Source organism: Penaeus japonicus, unplaced genomic scaffold (genome assembly GCF_977035675.1).
Source record: "Penaeus japonicus unplaced genomic scaffold, GWHDUDI00000001_assembly GWHDUDI00000030, whole genome shotgun sequence".
NCBI lineage: Eukaryota > Metazoa > Arthropoda > Malacostraca > Decapoda > Penaeidae > Penaeus > Penaeus japonicus.
In genome coordinates this window covers 3,369,444-3,391,943 of record NW_028234432.1, presented here as the reverse complement: position 1 = coordinate 3,391,943, position 22,500 = coordinate 3,369,444, and the positions used below count along the sequence as shown (strand labels likewise).

Below are 22,500 nucleotides of genomic sequence, written 5' to 3'. Positions count from 1 at the left end.
GTGTATATATATATATATGTATATATATATATATATATATATATATATATATATAAAGAATAATCATTATCATAACGGATATGATGGCAGTAGTTTTGTTAAGATTATCATTGACTTACGTTATTAGTATTGATCCTAGATCAATGTAATGTCTTCTGTTAATAATACAGAAAGTATGTACGCTATATACCATAACTCCAATCTGTCTATCAGAGTTACTTTCCGTTGTCTCTTTTCCTATCTTTAATTCTCCATAATCATTACGGGTCTATCGAATTTAAGCCTTACGCAAGTTGAAGTATATAATTCTAAATTGCTTTAATCCACAAAGATATTTATGTAAGAAAGTGAATTCTCGTTTTACAGTGTACGAATTATCTATCATGATTTTGTATGTGTAAATATATAGCTCACAAGCTACTAAAATGTATCTACTTTGACTATGTATCTACGAATGTGCCTGCAAATGCCAGTCACTTTCATAAAGATTGTAAAATAATCGTCAAACGTTACCTCTAACACAGCTCTTGACATCGGTAGCAACCTTTCTGACCGCAGAACATCAGAACAATCTCACCTTTTTGTTATAATCATTTGTAGTTTTGTTCCTCCCTCTGCTACTGAGATCCCCCGCGCCCAAGGGGTGGTAAGAGTGCCACTAGAGTGTTGTTGGGACTGGCACCGAGTCCTCAGAGGGCCAATGAACTCGCTGCGTGGAGTACCGGCTTATGCCACAGCCATTAGCGCTTCCCTGTCCGATGGTACGCCCACTGACTAAGCTTTGCTCTTCCTTGTTTAGGTGGGGCAGCCATCCCATCCCATCCCTTCCTCCCGAAGACTGGGATGACCGCATCACGTCCATGAGATCATTAAAGCGTTACTCCTATGTAGGACTTCCTGTCAGAGGTCACCCGTGTGTGACCTACATCTCTAGCTTTTGCCCGATTATAAAAATGTCGTATATCACCGAACAAGGTGTAATTAAACAAAAACGAAAAAGTCATCTTCGAGCAGGAGTTCTGAGTAACGGCACTTCATCCACGACACGTTTCGCTTGTCTGAGATGCACTTGCTCTCCGATCACGAGGAACCGTGAAGACACTGCGCCGAAGACTAACCTCTCTCATGATAACGCGTGTTGTAGCATCATGGGTGCTGAGGGTGGATCAAGTATTGTGCGCTAGTTTTTTTTCTCTCTCTCTCTGTGACGTTAAATCTTATTTCACCTCATAACATTTTTATCAATGATGTTTATTCTATATGAAAACGCATTCATCATTTTTTCTCTACTGCGAATAGCGTTGATTCGAAGACTTATTCTCGGATATATGAACCTTTCATATTCGAAACACTGAGCTCTTTCATCTGACCCTTCCCCCCCCCCCCTCGTCCCATTTTCGTATTCAATCTTCCCTCCCTTCTCTCACCCTTCCGCCTTTCCCCTTCGCTGTCTGCAAGGACTTAGGCCTGCATTATGTTCTACTGGCTCTGTGGTATCGAGAATTATCCATCCACATCGGGGTAGCACGGCTGGGTCTCGTTATGATTGGAGAGGAAGAGATGAGATCGAGTTCGAGTGGTACACAGGAATTTCTCGGAATGCAGCAGTTAACAAAAGCCAAGGGGAATACATGTTTTATCCTCATAAGCTCTCCGTAAGCTATACCGCATATTAAAATAAGATGGGATTTAACGCCAGATATATATATTTAAGATGTATAACTAATATCACAAAACAATAGTAACTGTTCAGTTAATAATTAGGATGTTTGTTTATAGTTTTGGACATATAACTTAATTTTAACATTTCAAATGGTGTTCGCAGCACTCAGGAGTGGCGTTTCATCACCCGGCAGCATGGCTTCTGATGCATAATACCTCGTGTTTATGCGGCAAGCATGTAAAGCTTACTTGCTTTCGCAATCAATGGCTAATGGATTTCTTGCATGGCGATTCATATACAGGGTATCCAGAAGACCGTGATCTCGTATTAGTACGAAGGTCAATGGATTGTCTGTGGAAGGATACAAGGTGTGATATTTAAAGCTAAACAAAAGGTCGGCTTTTCAGAAGGAATGACGGAAACTGGCCTGTTATCTAACCAATATAAACTTTCCGTGATAAATTTATCCTCTTTCCCAAACAAATACCCAAAGACAAAAACTCCCGAGCCCCCGGTTTTCCCAGAAGCCGCAGGAAGCAGGCGCGCGGTCATCCCATAGCCAGGCGAGTAACCAAGCAACCGACGTTTCGTGGCGGCGAGCGAGGAGGCGACTGGCCGCTCGCTGCCTGGGCGAGCCGCGAGTGCAGGACCGAGCGGGGACGGCGGCGTGGGAGGGGGAGGGGAGGGAAAGGAGGGAAAGAGGGAGGGGGAGGGAGGGAGAGGGGAGGGAGGTGAGGGAGAGGAGGAGGGATGGGAGGGGTACATAGGGACCCAAGAGGGAGGGAGAGGGAAGGAGGGGGGGACGAGGGAGGGGAGGGGAGGGTGGGGGAGGGAGGGAGGGGAGGGTGAAGGGCGAGGGGTAGGAGTGGGAGGGGAGGGGAGGGTGAGGGAAGGGAGGGGAGGGGTAGAGGGAGGGGAGGGGAGAGGGGAGGAGGGAAAGGGGTGGGAGGGAGATGGTGAGGGAAGGGAGGGAGGGAGGGAGGGAGGGGAGGGGAGGGATGGGAGGGAGGGGAGCGGGAGAAGGAAGTAGGAGGGAGGGGGGAGGGAGGGAGAGGGAGGGAGGGAGGGAGGGAGGCAGGGGGGGTGATGGGGGTGAGGAGGGAGGGAGGGGATACGGAAAGGAGGGAGAGGGGGGAGGGAGGGCGAGCCAATACCCCGATTCTCCAATCATTAAAACACTCCAGCTGGGCTAATCTAACCGAGACGGGAGGGGAGGCGCCTGGCCCGCGACCTTCGACTCAGTGCGGCGAGCGAGAGCCACTCCGGACCAGTGTGAGAGCTCGGCAGCGGTGGGCGAGGAAGGGGGTAGTTTGAAGTTGGAAGGTGTGTGAACAGGTCCGCGCGCGGGCTGCTTGGCACTTCTGAGGGGGCTCGTTGCGATAACCCGAGCGTTCAGTTTCTCCGTGGCATTTCCAGGTTGTGCACACGCAAGGGCAGTAGAGAGGAACGGACGTCTGCCACAACACGATTTGAGGATTGGGTAGACGACGTATCGTCCGGTAGAAAGGATAGGAAGGTAACGGAAAGTGCTTGCATAAAGACTTTGGTGGGAGGGGTATATTAGGTAGATTTTTTTGCCCTTCGGGATTCCCGTATTTTAGGCGAATTTCGGTTTATGATTGTTTCCTTCTGTGTGTTGATTTGAATATGAGTTATGGAACGAGATAGCAGTGTCGTCGTCCTGCAGTGGGGGCGGCTTTATGGAATAGTCTTTTGAGTTGAATTTTCCGACATCGTCCTGCATTCATAGCGAGGCAGCGGGATATATGCACAGATCTGCCGCGAATTAGTGTCCTCGACAGTTTTGGAAAATGCAAGCAAGATCATGTATTTATTCAGTAACGAAAATGGATAAAACAAGTTTTTGAACATGCCAAACCACTAAAACTCGAGCCGATCAAAGGAGTGAAGAAGAGGAAGGAAGCCCTCTAGCAATTGCATTTCAACATATTTGGAAGGAATATACATAAGTGCACATCATCATCGCGCCAGGAAAGCAAGGCGTGAGAGAGCAAGCAACACACTCCTGCAGTGGCATAGGATGCGAATGCTCTTTCCCTCGACGGTCAACGACAAAAGGTGAGTCAAGGGGTCAACCCAAGCATGGTGTGGCATTGTCAAAGTGGGGCAGTGAAGTGTATGGGTGTGTTGAGCTCAGTACACTTTGAACAAAACGCACATGCTACAAATATACACACACAGGGCAACAAACACGGATGCACATGTATTCAACGATTAGCGATCCGCGATTTAGCAAATTGTGATATAAATCGTTCGGTCTAGGTTTGCTTTTGTTTGCCAGCATGTTTGTTGAAAGCGATTAGTCAATAAAGAACATTGTCAACAAACGCCTTTCTAGAAATACGGTTAATTCTACTCAACGAAACTGGTTGACTGGATGTTGCGATTTGGCACATACTTACGTGTGTGAATGTTAATCATAATTCATAATTATGCTAGACAGTTATTGCTGGTAAAGTTTAGTGGCTGACATGTCAATTGAGAGAAGATTATCTTGTATAACCGCTGTCACAAAGTTTAAACTTCTTTGAATGGCATAAATAGCAAGTCGCTTTAGGCCTAACCCCGATTAGGTGACAAATTAGCAAGTAGGCTTGTCTGTGCACTCAACACCACGCTTTTGTACTGTGCTGTACTTGGCACTTGTAGGCCATTCAGTGTCCTGCTTTACCGTCATAACCACTGTGTTTGGTTATGCCTAATGCAGGGTCGTTCTCCTATGCCCAAGCTCTGCAAGTTCCCGTTCCTAGCCTGTGCTCTAATTGAAATCAAAGTTAACGGGGCCGAAGAAAGTGAAGGAGAGAGAAAGGGAGAGGGTCGGGGGGTGGGGAGTGAGGGGGTGAGGGGGTAGGGGGGCAGAGACAGACACAGAAGGGGCAGAGAAAGAGAGAGAAAGACGAGTGGGAAACGGAGAGCCGAAAAGAACGCGAGAAGATACAGGTAGTAAGCACCATTATCATGCAATGTGTGATTTATCATTACGAGAGATAACATACTGATAAAACGGCAGCCATAGACGCGTGGAAGTCATCGTTAGCCAAACGCTATTTAGTCGTGTAAACTGACCTTCGTTATGGCTTCCAGGGACACTCGGGTTCTGCCACGGATTTCGTGGCCCATTTCCCCTCTCCTTGTGGATATTTCAGAGCCAGGAGATTAACATATTAGATAGTCCGATTAAGTATTCTGGCGTGAAGGTGCATGTTAAAGTGTAGGCACGAGAGATACACGCGGTTAATATGTGGAAGGCCAGGATGCAGTAAGCCTACATTCTTGTTTACATAGAGCGCCCCCCCCCTCTCCGTCTCTCTCAAAGTCAAAAGTCTCTCTCTCTCTCTCTCTCTCTCTCTCTCTCTCTCTCTCTCTCTCTCTCTCTCTCTCTCTCTCTCTCTCTCTTTCTCTTTATCTTCTCCTCGGGCAAGGTTCCTTCTTTCTTTCTCCTTTTCTCTTTCTTTTTCCTCTTTGTTATGACCTCTTTCTCTCTCTCATACTCTTTTCTGTCAACTCTTTCTCTCACTCTCTTCTCTCTCTCTCTCTCTCTCTCTCTCTCTCTCTCTCTCTCTCTCTCTCTCTCTCTCGCTCCGTCTCTTCCTCTCTCTGGCTATCTTTCTCTCTCTCTGTCTCTTCTTTCTCTCTCTTTCCTTTCTCTGTCTGTCTCTCTCTCTCTCTCTCTCTCTCTCTCTCTCTCTCTCTCTCTCTCTCTCTCTCTCTCTCTCTCTCTCTCTCTCTCTCTCCCTCCCTCTCTCTTTATCTCTCTCTCTCTCTCTCTCTCTCTTTTGCGGGCTCGTCTTAGTGCATACAAGCCCGGCGTAGCGATGATCTGCTTCGCCAGAATCTGGGCTTATCCTGTCGGAGCCTTATCGGTCCGTCTCTCTTCTCTATTACTCTCTCTCTCCGCTCTCTCTCTCTCTATCTCTATCTCTATCTCTATCTCTCTCTCTATCTTCCCTCCCACCCTCCCATCCCCTCCCTCCCTCCCTCCCCCCTCCCTCTTCCTCCTCCTCTCCCCTCCCCCCGCCCTCTCACCTCCCCCTCCCTCCCCTCCCTCCCCATCTTCTCTCTCGCCCCCTCCCACTTTCGTCTCTATTCACTCTCTATCTCTATCTCTATCTCTCCCTCTCCTCTCCCTCTATCTCTATCTCCCTCCCTTTCTCTACTTTTCTTCTCCCTCTCTCTCTCTCTCTTCTCCCCTCCCTTTTCTCTCTTTTCTTCAGAACCCTCCTCCCTCCTCTCTCTCTCTTTCCTCTCTCCCTCATCTCCCCCCCTCCCTCTCGCGTCTTTCTCCTCCCCTCCTTTATCCTCCTCTCTCTCTCTCTCCCCTCCCTCCCCTCCCTCCCTATCTCTCTCTCTCCCTTCCCCCTCTCTCTCTTTCTCTTTCTCTTTTTCTTTTTCTTTTCCTTTTCCTCCCTCCCTCTCTCTCTCATATATATATATATATATATATATATATTTCTATATATAATATATATATATATATATATTATATATAATATATTATATATATATATGTTATATGATATATATATATCTATAAGTATATATATATATATTTATATATATATATATATATATGTATAATAGTATATGTATATATATGTATATATGTATACATATATGTATATATATATGTATATGTATATGTATATATATTGTATATATATACATATTATATTAACATATAAATACATATATGTATATATAAGTATATATATATGTATATAGATATATATATATATATATATGTATATATAATAATGTGTATATATATGTATATATATATATATATATATGTCTATATATATATATATGTATATATATATATGTATATATATATATATTATGTATATATTATATTTGTATATATTTGTATATATTTGTATATATATATTTGTATATATATATATATGTATAAATATATAACTATGTATATATAAGATTGTATATATATATGTATATATATATTGATAATATATTATAATATATGTATATATATGTATATGTATATATATATGTATTATCTATATATATATATATATATATATGATTGCTATATATATATATATATATATATAATATATATATATATATATATTTGTATATATATGTATATGTAATATATGAATATATATATATATATATATATATATATATATATATATATATATCTGAATATATATGCATATTATATATAATATATATATATTAATATTGCATATATATATGTATGTATATATATATAATATATATATATATATATATATATATATATATTATATATACATGTGTGTGTGTGTGTGTGTGTGTGTGTGTGTGTGTGTGTGTGGGTGTGTGTGTGTATGTGATATGTATATTATATCTATATATATATATCTATAAATATCTATATATATGTATATAAATATATATGTATTTATATGTATAATATAATCTTTATATATATAATACATAATATTACTATATACACACAAATATATACATACATACATATGTGTATATGTATATATATATATATATATATATATATATATATATATATATATATATAGAGAGAGAGAGAGAGAGAGAGAGAGAGAGAGAGAGACACACACACACACACACACACACACACACACACACACACACACACACACACACACACACACACACACACACACACACACACACACACACACACACACACACACACACACGGGCGCAAGGCCGGAACAGCTTGCCAGCGATCGGAGTAGGCCTCCGGCCCGCAGTGGAAAGCCACAGGCCAGCAGGAGCGTTGATAATGTTCTATTGCTCACTCGTGTCTTCTACCTTGACAAGGCCTATGGCGCCGATGACTAGGTTTGTTGCTATCAACATGTGCAAAAGGTGTCATTTTAGCACAAAATTGCTAACTTGGGTCTATGCGTGAATTTGCGTGTATTTATCTTCGGTGTATGTTTGAATATGTGTACATGTGCGTCGTTGTTTGTTTGTTTGTTTGTTTGTTTTTGTGCAAAATGGACGCTGGAACCGACCGCCGATGTCAATTGTCACTTTCACTCTTACGGCGGTAGACCTTCCGCGGTTTAAGCAGGCCTACCTCGCCCCATGCTCAGTGCCTCTCCTTGTAATTAGTCATGAGTGGTACGTTGCTGGTGATTATCTGCGACTCTGTGGTTGGTAAGGGGGGGGTGGGGGGAGGCGCCGCGGAATCCTTAGTTACGCACTTGAAGTATTTGTTTTTTTTTCTGTGATTAAAATTGTGAAGAAATAGATAAAGGAGCTTTATCTATCATGTTTATCGATGCATCTTACTTGCTCTCTATCCCCACTCCTTCCCTTCATCCTTCACTCGTTTATTCATTCTCCTCTTCTCCCTTTAACCTCTCTTCTCTCTTCTCTCTTCTCTCTTCTCTCTCCCTTCATTATTTGCACTCCTCCGGACATTTAAAGAAGAAACCCTTAAATGAAAGGTCAATAAACGTCAGGAGCGGAGTCGGCCGCCTAAATATTGCACAGGTTTCCCGGGGGAGACCTTGACGGAAAGGCGCGTGAGAGAGAGAGAGAGAGAGAGAGAGAGAGAGAGAGAGAGAGAGAGAGAGAGAGAGAGAGAGAGAGAATGTAGTTAGACATACTGACAAAGAGACGTGCGAAGTAAGAGAAGTTAGGAGAAAGAAAGAAGGAACCTTGCCCGAGAAGAAGATAAAGAGAATGAGAGAGATGAGGTTGAGAGGAGAGAGGGCAGAGAGAGAGGGAGTGTGTAGGAGAGAGAGAGAGAGAGCGAGAGAGAGAGAGAGAGAGAGAGAGCAGAGAGAGTGAGGGAGTTGAGAGAGCGAGAGAGAGATAGAGAGATGAGCGGAGAGAGGAGGGAGAGCGAGAGCGAGAGCGAGAGCGAAGCGAGAGCGAGAGCGAGAGCGAGAGGGGAGAGCAGGTGAGGGAGCGAGGAGATAGGACGAGAGGGAAGGGAGAGGAGAGAGCGAGGAGCGATGAGCGAGAGCCGAGAGGAGATGAAGCGAGAGAGAGAGCGAAAGGGAGAGGGAGAGAGAGCGAGAAGGGAGGAGGAGTGAGGGAGAAGCGAGGTGTGAGAGAAGGGCGAGAGAGAGAGCGAGAGAGAGATCGAGAGAGAGAGCGAGAGAGAGAGCGAGAGAGAGAGCGAGAGGGAGAGCGAGAGAGAGAGAGAGAGAGAGAGCGGGGAGAGCGAGAGAGAGAGAGAATGTAGTTAGACATACTGACAAAGAGACGTGCGAAGTAAGAGAAGTTAGGAGAAAGAAAGAAGGAACCTTGCCCGAGGAGAAGATAAAGAGAATTGAAGAGAGAGAGAGAGAGAGAGAGAGAGAGAGAGAGAGAGAGAGAGAGAGAGAGAGAGAGAGAGAGAGAGAGAGAGAGAGAGAGAGAGAGAGAGGCAGAGGGCAGAAAGAGGTCAAAAAATGCCTCGGGCCGAGAATCAGGACAGAACTATATTTCAATACAGACTGAGAATGGCAGACGAATGCAATAAACAAGGAGATTGATAACGAGAATAAATGTGAACAGGACGAGCAACTATGTTTGAAATATTTGAAGATACGAATAATTCGAGCCATGATAGGAGAGGATGGGGCGGAAATGAGAGAGAGAGAGAGAGAGAGAGAGAGAGAGAGAGAGAGCGGATTTAAGAGAAAAAAGGGATGGGGAAGTCAGCTGGATACAGGTATGTTTAGCGTGTTTGTACGTGACACGTTTCCTTGTCTGGCCTCGTGGTTTATTATTCCGAAATGCTCATTAAGCAGAGCCCTCACGCTCCCCTCCAACTCGCCCTACCTTGTTGCTCCTCTTCGCTCCTCCCCTCTTATCCCCTTTCCTTATTTTCTTCACCCTCATCTCTACCTATTCTTTCCTTTACATAGTTGTTGCCTCATTCCTTTTCTGTGTCGCCATTCTTCTTCGTTTCTTTTCCGTACGCTTTCTGTCAGATATCTTCCGTCTCACCAACTTTAACTCTTTTCTTCCTTGCCGTTCCCGTCCCGAGTTTAGCGTGTTTATATTCATCCAATTTCAGTGAAGTTGGTGTTTGTGGAGGTTCCGGGGCTGTGCTTCTTGTTGGCGTGTGTGTAGACAGGATGGGAGTTTTTTCCTTTGAGAGAGAGAGAGAGAGTGAGACCGAGTGAGTGGATTTTTTTTTTTTTACTTAATCAAGGGAATCAAGAGACATTATACATTCTTTGTGTATGCTTGCATTTTTAATGGTGTATTTGTGCTTGTCGTCGTTGTATAAGTGTGAGTGGGTGTGTGCCTGTGCGTGCGCGTCTTTGTGAGTTTGTGTGTTTGATTGTCGTCATCAACGCCTTTGATAATTTTGTTAGCTGGCCACTCGATCATTGTGTCGCGTGGAGCTCATTGGCACTTAAGAAAAATCGGAAATTCGGGAATCTTCTATCTTTGAAGACAAGCTGTTGCTTATGCTTTCCCGGTCTGCTTGTTAAGATCCATTGTCTTCGCATTTTACATCAGAGTCCAGGGGCTGGTTTTGTCGAGGTCTTGTAAAATTTCAGCATTTTGACTTATTATTTAACCGATTACTTTTCTATTCACCATCAATAATGCGGAAGAGATTTGTTGAATTTTTTTTTTCGTGACTTGAATGATGAGTTTTGTTTTGTAACATTCGAGTGAATTGTTACATCCACATGTTATATATATTCACTTGTTTACATCCACTGCAAGAAGCCGGAAACATTGAGAAGATTGTAGAGCACCTGAAGTGACTATAGGAGTTACTTTTTACATTTTGAATGTCTTGGTGCTTTATACACACACATACACACACATCACTACACACACATCAGAGCAGCGACACACACACCACACACGCCAACACACTCACACGCACACGACAGGCACCCGCGCACACAAACACACACACACACACACACAACACACACACACACACACACACACACCAACGACACCACACACACACACACAACACACACTTACACACAACACACACACACACCCTACACACCAACCACTACACACATTATATATATATAAATACACATACACATACACATTCACATACATTCATACATACATACATACATACATACATACATAAAACACTTAGCGATACGACACACACACACACACACACACTACACACACACACACACACACACATATATATATATAAAATATATATATATATATATATATATATCAATAAATATATATATAATAATATAGAGACATATATATACATAAATATATACATATATATTATACATATATAATATTATATATATATATAAAATAAAAATATATATATAATATATGAATGTATGAAGTATGTAATGTATGTTGTGTGTGTGTAATGTATGTAATTAAAAAAAAATATATAAAATACATATATATGTATTTATATATATATATATATATATATATATATATATATCTATATATGTATATATATATATATATATATATTTATGTAATTTATATATATATATATATATTATATATATATATATAATATATATATATTATAATATATATCATTATATATTTTATATATATATATAAATATATATATATATTATATATATATATATATAATAATTTATATGTGTTGTGTGTAAATGTGTGTGTGTGTTGTGTGTGTGTTGTGTTGTGTGTGTGTGTGGTGTGGTGTGTGTGTGTGTGTGTATGCACATACATAATATATATATATATTAAATATAAAAATATATAATATATATATACATATTAATAATATATATATATTAATATATAATATATATATGTAATTATATATATATATATATATTAAATATATATATATATCTATATATATAATTTATATATTTATATATTGTTATATAAATATTTATATATATATATATATATATATATATATATATATATATATATATATATATATATAATGTGTGTGTACATAAAAAAATGGGACAAATGCCATTTAATCCTACTCCCCCCCCTCTCCCTCTCTCTCTCTCTCTCTCCTCCTCTCTCTCTCTCTCCTCTCTCTCTCTCTCTCTCTCTCTCTCTCTCTCTCTCTCTCTCTCTCTCTCTCTCTCGGTCCCTCTCTTCCCCTTCCCCGCCTTTCCTCCACTCCCCTTCCCCTCCTCTTCCCCGCCCCTTTCCCCTCCCCTCAGCAGCCTTCCTTCTATCTTCCTCTTTTCCCCCCTGCTCTCTCCCATCCCCTCCCATCCCCTTCTTACCCCTCCCCATTACCCTCTTATTCGTCCTCTTAATTCGTCCTCTCATTCCTCCTCCCCACCCCTCGCCTGCTCTCCCTTCCCTTTCCTCCCCTCCCCTTCCCTTTCCTCCCCTCTTCTCCCCTTTCCTCCCCTCCCATCCCATCCCATCCCCTTTCTTCCCTTCCCCACCCCTCCTCTCCCCTCCCCTCACTTTCCTCCCCTCCTCTCCCATCCCCTTTCCTCCCTTCTCCTCCCCTCCCCTCCCCTTTCCTCCCTTCCCCTCCCCTCTCCTCCCCTCCCCTTTCCTCCCTTCCCTACCGCTCCCCTCCCATCCCCTCCCCTCCCCTCCCCTCCCATCCCCACCCCTCCTCTCCCCTTCCCCCCTCCCCTCCTCCCCCCTTCCCCCTCCCCTCCTCCCTCTCCCTCCCCTCCCCCTCCCTTCCCTCCCCCCTCCCCATCCCCCTTCCCCCCCCCCTCCCTTCCCCCTCCCCTCCCCTGCCCTCCCCTCCCCCTTCTCTTCCCATCCCCCTCCCCCCTCCCCTCCCCCCCCTCCTCCCCCCCCCCCCCCCTCCCCTTCCCCCCCCTCCCCTTCCCTCCCCTCCCCTCCCCTCCCATCCCCTTTCTTCCCTTCCCCACCCCTCCCCTCCCATCCTCTCCCCTCCCCACCCCTCCCCTTCCCCCCTCCCCTCCTCTCCCCTCCTCCTCCCCTCCCCTTCCCACCCCTCCCCTCCTCTCCTCTCCCCTTCCCCCCTCCCCTCCCCCCCTCCCCTCCCCTCCCCTCCCCCTCCCCTCCCCTTTCCTCCCTTCCTCACCGTTCCCCTCCCATCCCCTCCCCTCCCCTCCTCTCCCCTTCCTCCCTCCCCTCCCCTCCCCTTCCCCCCTCCCCTTCCCCCCTCCCCTACTCTTTCGGTGCACCAGTGTATCGCGTGACAAGGGCGGCGTGTTTGTATGGCAGATCATTGCGTGGAGGAGCAAGTAGCGGACGCCGGGCCGGGCGGTCATCACACTCTCGAGTCGTCGCATTTTCTTGCCCCGTGCGAGCGCTGGGGAGGGGGGGGGGGCCGGGGCTGACGTCTGGACAAGGGGATGTATTGTGGGTGATGTCACTCTATGGTTTCCGTTGATGTTGGCGGTGGGATGATCAACGGTTTTTTTTTGTTTGTTTGTTTGTTTTGGCGAGAAGGTTTTTTTTTTTTTTTTTTTTTTTTGCTGGTTTTCGCCTTCTCTTCGCGGGCTTTCGTTTTGCTGTTCTGGTTATCATTTGTATTATAACAAAGGGTCATCAAGGTCGTGGCGCTGACTCCCGTTTCCTGTGTGTTTATATCGGTTGTCTGGTACGCCTCTCTCGCTCGCTCTCTATATCTATCTATCTATCTATCTATCTGTCTGTCTGTTTGTGTGTGTGTGCGTGTGCGTGGGTGCGTGCGCGTGTGTGTTCGTGCGTGTGTGTTCGTGCGTGTGTGTATGTGTGTGTGTGTGTGTTCGTGCGCGCGCGCGCGCGTGTGTGTGTGTGTGTGTGTGTGTGTGTGTGTGTGTGTGTGTGTGTGTGTGTGCGCGCGTGCGCGTGTGTTTATGTGTGATCGTGCTTCGTGAATATGGAAATGCAGTTTGATTAGAATGATGTAGAAAATGAACATAAGTCAGGATGGAGCAAATAGCCTGAAGGAAGGAAAGCAGGAAGGGAAATGGAGAAGGAAGGGGGGAGTCTTGGGAACATGATGGATTGCTTCCTCTTGTTATCTTTTTTCTTTCTATCTCACTCTCACTCTCTCCCTGATCTTCCCTCATCTTTATCTCTTCCTTTCTCTCTCCACTCCCCCCCCCCCTTCCTCCCTCAGCCTCAATCTCTCTCTCGCTCTACCCCCACATCTTTCTCTTCCCCTCTTCATGTCAGTCATCCTTCTCATCTCTCTCTCTCTCTCTCCTCCTCATGTCACTCCTTTTCCTCACTTCTCTTCTCCTCTCCTCATGTCACCACCTCCCCTTATCTCTCTCCTCCCCCTCATCTCCCCTCCTCATGTCACCCTGCCTCATCTCTCTCTTCCCCTTCTCATGTCACTCCTTCCCCTCATTTCTCTCCTCCCCTTCTCATGTCACCCCCCCTCATTTCTCTTCTCCCCCCTCATCTCCCTCTTCCCCCTCTTGTCACCCCCTCATCACTCTCTTCTTTCCTTATATCCCCTCCCACTCTACCCCCCCCCACCTTTCCTCATCTTCCTTATTCACTCACGATGGCAAGACATTACGAAAGGATCAACGAAAAACAAAGACAGAGAGAATGGGGGTGGGAGTAGGAGTAGGAGTGGGGGTGGGGGTGGGGGTGGGGGTGGGAGTGGAGGCAACAGGCGCGGCGAAATGATCACGAAACGGGAATGAGGGGAGGGGGTAGATGGAGGGGGGGTAGAGAAGGAAAGGGTCAGGCGAGAGGTTTGCATGAGAGATTGGAAGGTCATGAGAATCGAGGGGTGGGGGGGGGGACTGAGAGGTAAGTTGGATAGCGGGAAGGGTCAGCCTGGCTTGCTTGAGGTCAGATGGGATTTTTGTTATCTTATATATATATACATATACACACATACATATATGTGTGTGTGTGTGTGTGTATGTGTGTGTGTGTGTGGTTATGTGTGTGTGTGTGTGTGTGTGTGTGTGTGTGTGTGTGTGTGTGTGTGTGTACGTGTACACACATGTGTATACCTCGTAAAAGTCTTTCCCTGCGAAGACCCGCAGGAGAGCGTCCCCGCGTGAGCCGCCCGGCGCCAGAACGCGAGGCGGCCCCGGGCCTCAGGGGCAGCGTGTAGGGTAATCTTAGCCGGATAATTCGCGCGCTTCGAGTCAATTTTGCGAATGCCGGGGCTTGTTGGGTCGCTCCAGGCAGCTTGCGCTACTTGAGCCTCGTTGGCACCGGTGCCAGAGAGGGAGGGGGTGGGGTGGGGGTAGGGGCCGATACGGGAGCGGAACGAGCCTGCCGCTATTTCAGGGTGACGTCGCCGACTGACTTGTTATGCCGCGGAGATGGGAAGTGCCGCTGATATGCACTTGAGGGTACTATCACTTTCCTCTTCATTTTAAGATTTAAGTAACCACTTATCTCAATAAACTTGTCAGAGTCAAAAAAGTCTCTCTCTCTCTCTCTCTCTCTCTCTCTCTCTCTCTCTCTCTCTCTCTCTCTCTCTCTCTCTCTCTCTCTCTCTCTCTCTCTCTCTCTCTCTCCCTCCCCCTCTCTCCCCCTCTCTCCCCTCTCTCCCCCTCTCTCCCCCCTCTCCCCCTCTCTCCCTCTCCCTCTCCCTCTCCCCGTATATGTATTAATTGATTTACATTAAACCGCTAGTATTGTTAATTTTAATCAATCAATAATTCTTCGTGTAATAATTCGCTCTCGACTTCGCTTCACGTCAGAAAGTTTCGTTCTGTTGTGAAAAGGAGAGAAGTTAAAAGGAAAGATTTTTTCAAATGTTCCAGGAGATAAGGGTGACTCTGCCCGCTACGCCAAGTTTCGAGAGAGGGAAAAAAAACTTTACGGAATTGGGTGAGAAGTTCCATTGTGATTTTGTGAGATAAAATAGCATAAGTTAGAAATGCCTTGTTTACGGAGGAAATTTGAGTTCTTTTTCGTTGTCCGGGAGGGCGGCGAGATAAGAAGATAAGAGAGACAGGGAGAGTGTATGTTACATGCCTGATTTTTTCGTTCTCTCTCTCGGTTCTCCTTCTCTCTATCTCGCTTCTTCTTCCCTCTCTCTCACTTCTCCTTCTTTCTCTCTCACTTTTCCTTCTCTTCTTCTCTCATTTTTCCTTCTCTCCCTCTATCACTTCTGCTTCTCTTTCTCTCACATCTCTTCTCTCTCTTATTTCTCCTTCATTCTCACTTCTCCTTCATTCTTTTTCACTTTCCCGCCCCTCTCCATCTATCTATCTATCTATCTATCTATCCAGCCATCTATCCATCTGTGTGTGCTTTGCTCTCTCCTGCTTAGCTCTACTCTGCTCTGCCTTGCAAGTCGGGAAATTGTCTAGTGCACGATAATGAGGAAGAGATTTGTCTGGCGCTTGGCATGGGGGAGGGAGGGTTGTAGGGGGCAGAGAGGGGGGGGGGGCACGGGGCGGTGAGCTGGCTTGCAAAGCCTTCCCTTGGTCTTGTTCTTGTGTTCTACCACAACCGCTTGTGCCTTGGGGTGAAAGGGGCTGAGAGGGAATTGAAGGGGGGAGGGGGGGGACTTGTCTACGTTGGTCATTGGTTATGTAAAAATGTCATTAGTGGCCAACCATGAGTTGCGTGGATTACCTGCCATATGTATGGTTTGTCAAGACGGTACCTAAGCGGGGAAGTGAGGGGGAGGAGGAGGAAGATGAGGGAGAGAAAGAGGAAGAGGAGGAGGAAGAGGACGAGGAAGGGGTGGAGGATGAGAAAAGAGGAAGAGGAGGAGGGGAAGAAGAAGAAGAGGCGGGGATGAGGGAGATGGAGTGGGGGAGAGGGAGGAGAGGAACCATGGTGTGTTCAGTTACTTGCTGATGCAGTTGCCTTTTTATTTCTCTCTTTGTAAACATGTAAAGCGATAAGTGGAAGAGTGAATGGGGGGAGAGAGGGAGTGTTACATAGACGTGGGCATCAATAGTAGGGGGGTAAAGGAAAAAAAATGTGTGTGTATATATATATATGTATATATATATATATATATATATATATATATAATATATATATATATATATATATATATATATTATATAATATGTATATATATGTATAATATTATATATATATATTTATGTGTATATATATATATATTTATGTATATATATATATATTTATGTATATATATATATTATTATGTATATATATATATATTATTATGTATATATATATATATATATATATATATATATATATATATATATATATATATATATATATATATATAATATATGTATTATATATAATATATGTATTATATATATATATATATATATATATATATATATATATATATATATATATATATATATATATAGAGAGAGAGAGAGAGAGAGAGAGAGAGAGAGAGAGAGAGAGAGAGAGAGTCCTGAAGGGGGCCTCCCGAGGCTGACTGGTTCTTGCCAGATTCTGAGCGCAAGTAGTATCAGTACAGCGATTTTGCACATTTCAGCAATAGTTTAACTTGCATTCAGTTCAGTAAATGGAGGGTTTGGGAATTTGGCAATGGCTACGGTTGCTATCCTTGTGTTTGTGTTTTTTTTGCAGCTGTTATTTTTCATTCTTGCCCGTAATCAGTGTCCGCCCGTGGTTTTGGATGGGAGAATTAGATGCTGTGGCTCTCGCCCCCCCCCCCCTCTTTTAATTTTACGGTCTTGGTTTTTGAAGTATTTATGCTCTTACCGGTCCAGTGTTTTAGATGTTGTTCTGCATGGATATCTGCATTAAAGAGTAGTTATTTAAAGCATCGTTATTTAAAGCAGGGATTTTGGCAACGGTAACCCCCTCCCCCCTCCCGTTATCCCCCCCGCCTCTTTTTCCCTCTCCCTTGGAACATGTAAACAAACCCGCGTTTATTTTTCTGTTGGCATGGGTCTTCCTCCGCACTTTGGTTTATTTATCAGCCTTTCTTTTGAGACTTCTTTGTAATTATTCCCTTATTTTTAGATGTTACTATTATCACAAGGGATGCTGGAGATCACGCGAGAATGGTGGGGAGATTAACCTTGCAATGCCGTCCAATGTTGCAAGGGTTAGAAACAGTTCTCTTTTATATAGTTTCGTGGGATTGTAGTAGATATTGTTGCATTTAGTGATGGAAGCGTTCTGTACTTGCTCGTGTGATTGCGATGTCAGAATCATTCCTGTAGGTTGTTTGGAGGTAAATATTCATCGCCTTTTACTCTTTCTTCGGGAGCTCCTTTCTCCTTCGGCTTCCCTTACACGTGTTCTCGGTGAGCGGCCCTCTTGTTTTCAAGTGTATTGTCCTTGCCTCTTCTCCTGCTCTGGCCATGCCTTGCCCTTCGCTGCCTCGCCCTCGGTTCCCTTGCCTGGCCATGGTTGTCTCCCCTCCCCACCTGTTCCTGCCTCGCCCTGGCTTATCCTGTGCTATTTCCTTATCCTAATACCCAGGCTAAGCTCTGCCTGGGTATCTAATCTTTATCTAAATCCTATTACGAACACTTTCCCCCGTGGCACTTAGGGGCACCGAGTGGCTCCTTCTTGGCACGGTTGATCTTTTTGCCCTCTGCTCCTTTTTTTCCCCTCCTTCCTTAAGCATTTCGGGAATTAGAGCGTGTTACGTCCCGGGCCCCGTGTTGCAGCCGTCGTCTTAATAGAGCGGGACGACCTGTCGCGCATTTGCATAGTGGCTGCCTCACTTCAGGGGTCCGGGGGGGGGGGGGAGAAGAAGAGGATGGGGAGGATGGAGAAGAGGAAGAGGAAGGAGAAGAAGATGGGGAGGAACAGGAAGAGGAAGGAGAAGAAGATGGGGAGGAGGGAGAAGAGGAAGGGGAGGGACAAAACTGCAAGGATTGGATAATGATAAAAGGATAGTGAAAAAAGAGGATGCAGATACAAAATAAATAATATAATAACACTAATGGAAAATATTGAGACAATGAAATTCAGAAGAGGAAGAAGTGAAAAAAAAAGAAAGACAAAGTGACTCTTAGCAGACTATGAAGGAAAGATGAAAATTAGCAATAAGATCCCCCCAGGCAGTCCGCGCAACCGTCCATAGCGACGAGGCTGAGCAGCAGCGGAGGCGACATCTTGAGGGGAAAAGGGAAACCGAACGAGGGGACGCGGCCGCTCTCTTTGGCCATCCGTTGTTACGGGACTCTGCCTGCCTGGCTCGAAATCGGAGGCAAAGGAGGAGGTTTACGAAGGAAAGGGAGGAGAAAGAGGACGACGACGACGACGAGGAGGAGGAGGAGGAGGAGGAGGAGGAGGAGGAGGAGGAGGGGGAGGAAGGGGTAGGAACAGGAGGAGGACGAAGACTAGGATGATGGGTGGGAGCAGGAGAAAGAGGAGGAGGATGATAGTGATGAGGATGTTAGTAATGAGGGGGAGATAACAGAGGAAGTGGTGGCAAAAGATGAAAAGGGACGTGTTGGTAGAAGCGGAGGGTTCGAAAAGAGGAAAAAGGGAGTCGAAGTGAAAGAAAGAAAAAACGATTCCGAAGAAAGGAAACGAGATACGGGGGATGGAAAGGGGTGGATATCGAATTGGGATCGAAAGGGAAAAAGATAAAAAATAGGTCACAACGAAAACAAAACCTAAAACTGCACAGAGTGATATAGAAAGAAAATAACAATACTACGAGATGGAAAAAAAAAGTAAAAGAGAAAGTTGGCATGACGAAGGGCATGGAGGGAGGGAGGGAGAGAGAGAGAAAGGGAGGGAAGGAGGGAGGGAGGGAGGGAGCGAGCCCCGAGCACAGCCACAACTGCCGTGAAATTGAGAGGCTGTTGAGGGAAGCGTCATCTGCGAAGACGTCTGCGCTATTGAGGGAATCGAGACGTCTCGTGAGGGAGTTGGGGGGGGGGGTGATGTGGAGGTGGAAGGGAGGAGGACGAGGAAGAGGAAGAGTGGTTGTAGTAGTTGGTAGTAATAGTAGTATTAGAAGGTAACAATATTAGAAGTAGTATGAAATGAGGATGAAAAGATGGAAATGAGAGAGAGGAGAGAGAGAGAGAGAGAGAGAGAGAGAGAGAGAGAGAGAGAGAGAGAGAGAGAGAGAGAGAGAAAAGGGACGTGCAGAAAGAACAGCATGAAAATAGAGATGGAGGTGTGAGAGGAGAAAAAAAATAGAAGAAAAAGAGGATACGAAGAGAAATAAAAGGGTAAAGATAATAGAGATCGAAATAAGAAAGGGATTGTGAATGTCTTCTAACTTCCGCTTGAAACTCGACTAGTTTTTGCCGCAAAGTGAGGAAACGACTTTTTCTCCCGAATGAAGTGTGTCACAGCCACTAGCATGGGTGTATATGTGTGTGTATATATATATATATCTTTATGTGTGTGTTTGTGTGTTTGTGTGTGTGTGTGTGTGTGTGTGGACATATTTATATACACATGTACATTATATATATATATATATATATATATATATATATATATATATATAATATATATATATAATATATATATATATATATAATAATATATATACATATATATATAATATACATATACATATACAAATACATATACATATACATATACAAATACAAATTCATATACATATACACACATAACACACACACACACACACACACACATACACACACACACTCACACACACACACACACACATACACACACACACACACACACACACACACACACACACACACACACACACACACACACACACACACACACACACACACACACACACACACACACACACACACACACACACACACACACACACACACACACACACACACACACACACACACACACACACACACGCTCGCGCGCGCGCGCGCTTGTATGTATTTACAGTACGTGTTACAATCCGATAGCCTTATATTCCTGTTTGCTTTTCCCCTTGTTGATGGCGCGATACAATTATTATACAAGACACTCGCAAGCCGGGCCGAGCCAAGTTTCGGTCGGCCGTTTTCGCCGAGTTTCCGCAGCCAGGAAGCTTAGATTACGAGAGGGAGGGAGGGAGGGAGAGGGGGAGGGGGTGGAGGGGGTATGTGGATGGAGGAGGAAGAGGAGGAGAGATGGAGGGGTGGAGGGAGAGGAAGAGCGAGAGATGTTTTGTTCGTCGAAATCTGCGGATCAATTAGGAGGTACAAATTGTTGCATTTAAATCATCATCATTATCACACTGAGTAACAGAGAATGTGTGTGTGTGTGTGTGTGTGTGTGTGTGTTTAATGTATGTATACGGACTTTTATACATACATGCATACATTCAAAAATATTTATTTACCGGGTATGTGTGTATATTTTTTTTATTTCCCTTTTAAATAACCGGTTTGATGGCCCTTCACAAAATGATGAAAAGCCTCTCTGACCTGCAATATCTCATCCACGAAACTTGTGTCTTTTCTTGCAGGAAGACCTTTTTTTCTTTTTCATTTATTTCTTTGTTTATTTCGTTTTCTTTCTCTCTCTTACGAAGAGCCTTAACGACCGGCTGATGAGGCGGAATTGCTCGCATCAAGACGTTGGACACGTGATCTTTCTTGCTATTCTTGACCCCCCCTCCCCCTCCCCTCTTATTCCTCTTCCCACCCTCATCCGTTCTTCCCCTTCCCCCCTCCCTCTTATTCCTCCTCCTCCTGTCCTTTCCCTCTTTTCCTTTCCCTCTCACCCCCCCCCCTCCTCCGTCTCCTCTCCTTCTCACCACTCCTCGCTTCGTTATCTCACTTCTTAATCCTCCTCCTCCTCCTCGTCTTCTTCATCCTCCTACTTCTCTATCTCTCTTCCTCACTTCCCATCTCCATCCTCCTCCACATCCCAGTTTTCTCCTTCCAAAGAAAGAAAAAGAGAGAGAGAGAAAGAGAAGGAGAGAGAGAGAAAGAAAGAAAGAAAGAAAGAAAGAAAGAAAGAAAGAGAATGATATTGCAACAAACCGAGAACATGACAAAGACGTAGCGAAGAGCAAAAGAAGAAAGCGAGTGACAGCGACAGATCAGGAGGAGGAGGAGGAGGAGGAGGAGGAGGAGAGGAGGAGGCGTTTGACGTGGGTCGAGTTGATGTGTTAAATTCAGACTCTTCGTGCTGGTCATCTCATGGCACTGTTTCCATGGTTTCCTTGCTGTTTTTACTTGTTCTTTCTCTTATTTGGGATATTTTTGTCTTTTTTTTCTGTTTCTTAACTCTGTTTAGTCTTTCTCTTTATTTCGTTCTGTTCTGTTGTCCCTTTTTTCCCTTTACCTTCCTCCCTCTAATTCTCTCTCCTTTATTTTGACCCCGTTTTTTTTTTCCTTTTTATTTTTTCTTTTCTTTTTCTCGATTTTCTCTCTCTCTTCTTTCCCCTTTCTCTACTTCCTATTTCTCTTCCCTATTTCGGTATCCTTCCGCCAGGACTTGGTTCTGTCTTTGCCACTCCCCTGGTTCGGTGAACGAAAGGCATCCAGCGTGATGGTGACATCGAATGTGATAGTGACAGAGGTGGTTTTCACCTTTATGAGGTAGGGAGGGAGGGAGGAGGGGGAGGGAGGGAGGAGGGGGAAGGCGATTGAGAGGGGGGGGGGGCTGGTAATACTAGAATGAGAAAACCGGTTGTTGCAGCCGGTGCCTCTTGTTGCATGATGCTGCCACCTTGCTTGCCTCCAGGAAGGCAGGCATAAATGCAAGCAAGCAAGCAAGTAGGCTGAAGGTGCGGGAAAGCAGGTAGAGAAGCATGTAGGACAAACAGACGAAGCTAGCGGCAGTGAGACAGCAAGACTAGGATTCAAACAGCTCTTGGAAATCCTGTAAAATCCCTCAGCGCGAAGGCGGACACAGAGAGAGCGGTAGACAAGCAGATAGATAAGCAGGAAGGCGGGCAGGTATATCGATGTACAAAAAAAAAAAAAAATCATGCAAACAGATAGATGACGACAAAACAGAAACGGGCGGGCGGGCAAGCAGGTAAGTAGGCAGTCAGACAGGCGTGTTGGCAGGGAAACAGGTCCTACCAACAGCCTACATACCGCCTCTATCCT

At 44.6% G+C, this 22,500-nt stretch overlaps 1 protein-coding gene across 2 annotated transcripts in view; it reads left to right on the top strand.

Moving 5' to 3' along the window:
- The window catches only part of LOC122254415 (uncharacterized), a 226,717-nt gene that overhangs the window by 116,869 nt on the left and 87,348 nt on the right, over positions 1 to 22,500 (top strand). Inside the window, exon 1 of one of the 2 annotated variants that reach the window (XM_043018090.2) lies at positions 3,191 to 3,742. The exons of the other annotated variant lie outside the window; for it this stretch is intronic. Within the exon in view, the coding sequence (XP_042874024.2) occupies positions 3,705 to 3,742 (38 nt within the window). The 5' untranslated portion in view covers positions 3,191 to 3,704. Of the gene's footprint in view, positions 1 to 3,190; positions 3,743 to 22,500 lie in introns of those variants that run through there. 2 annotated transcript variants of the gene reach the window in all.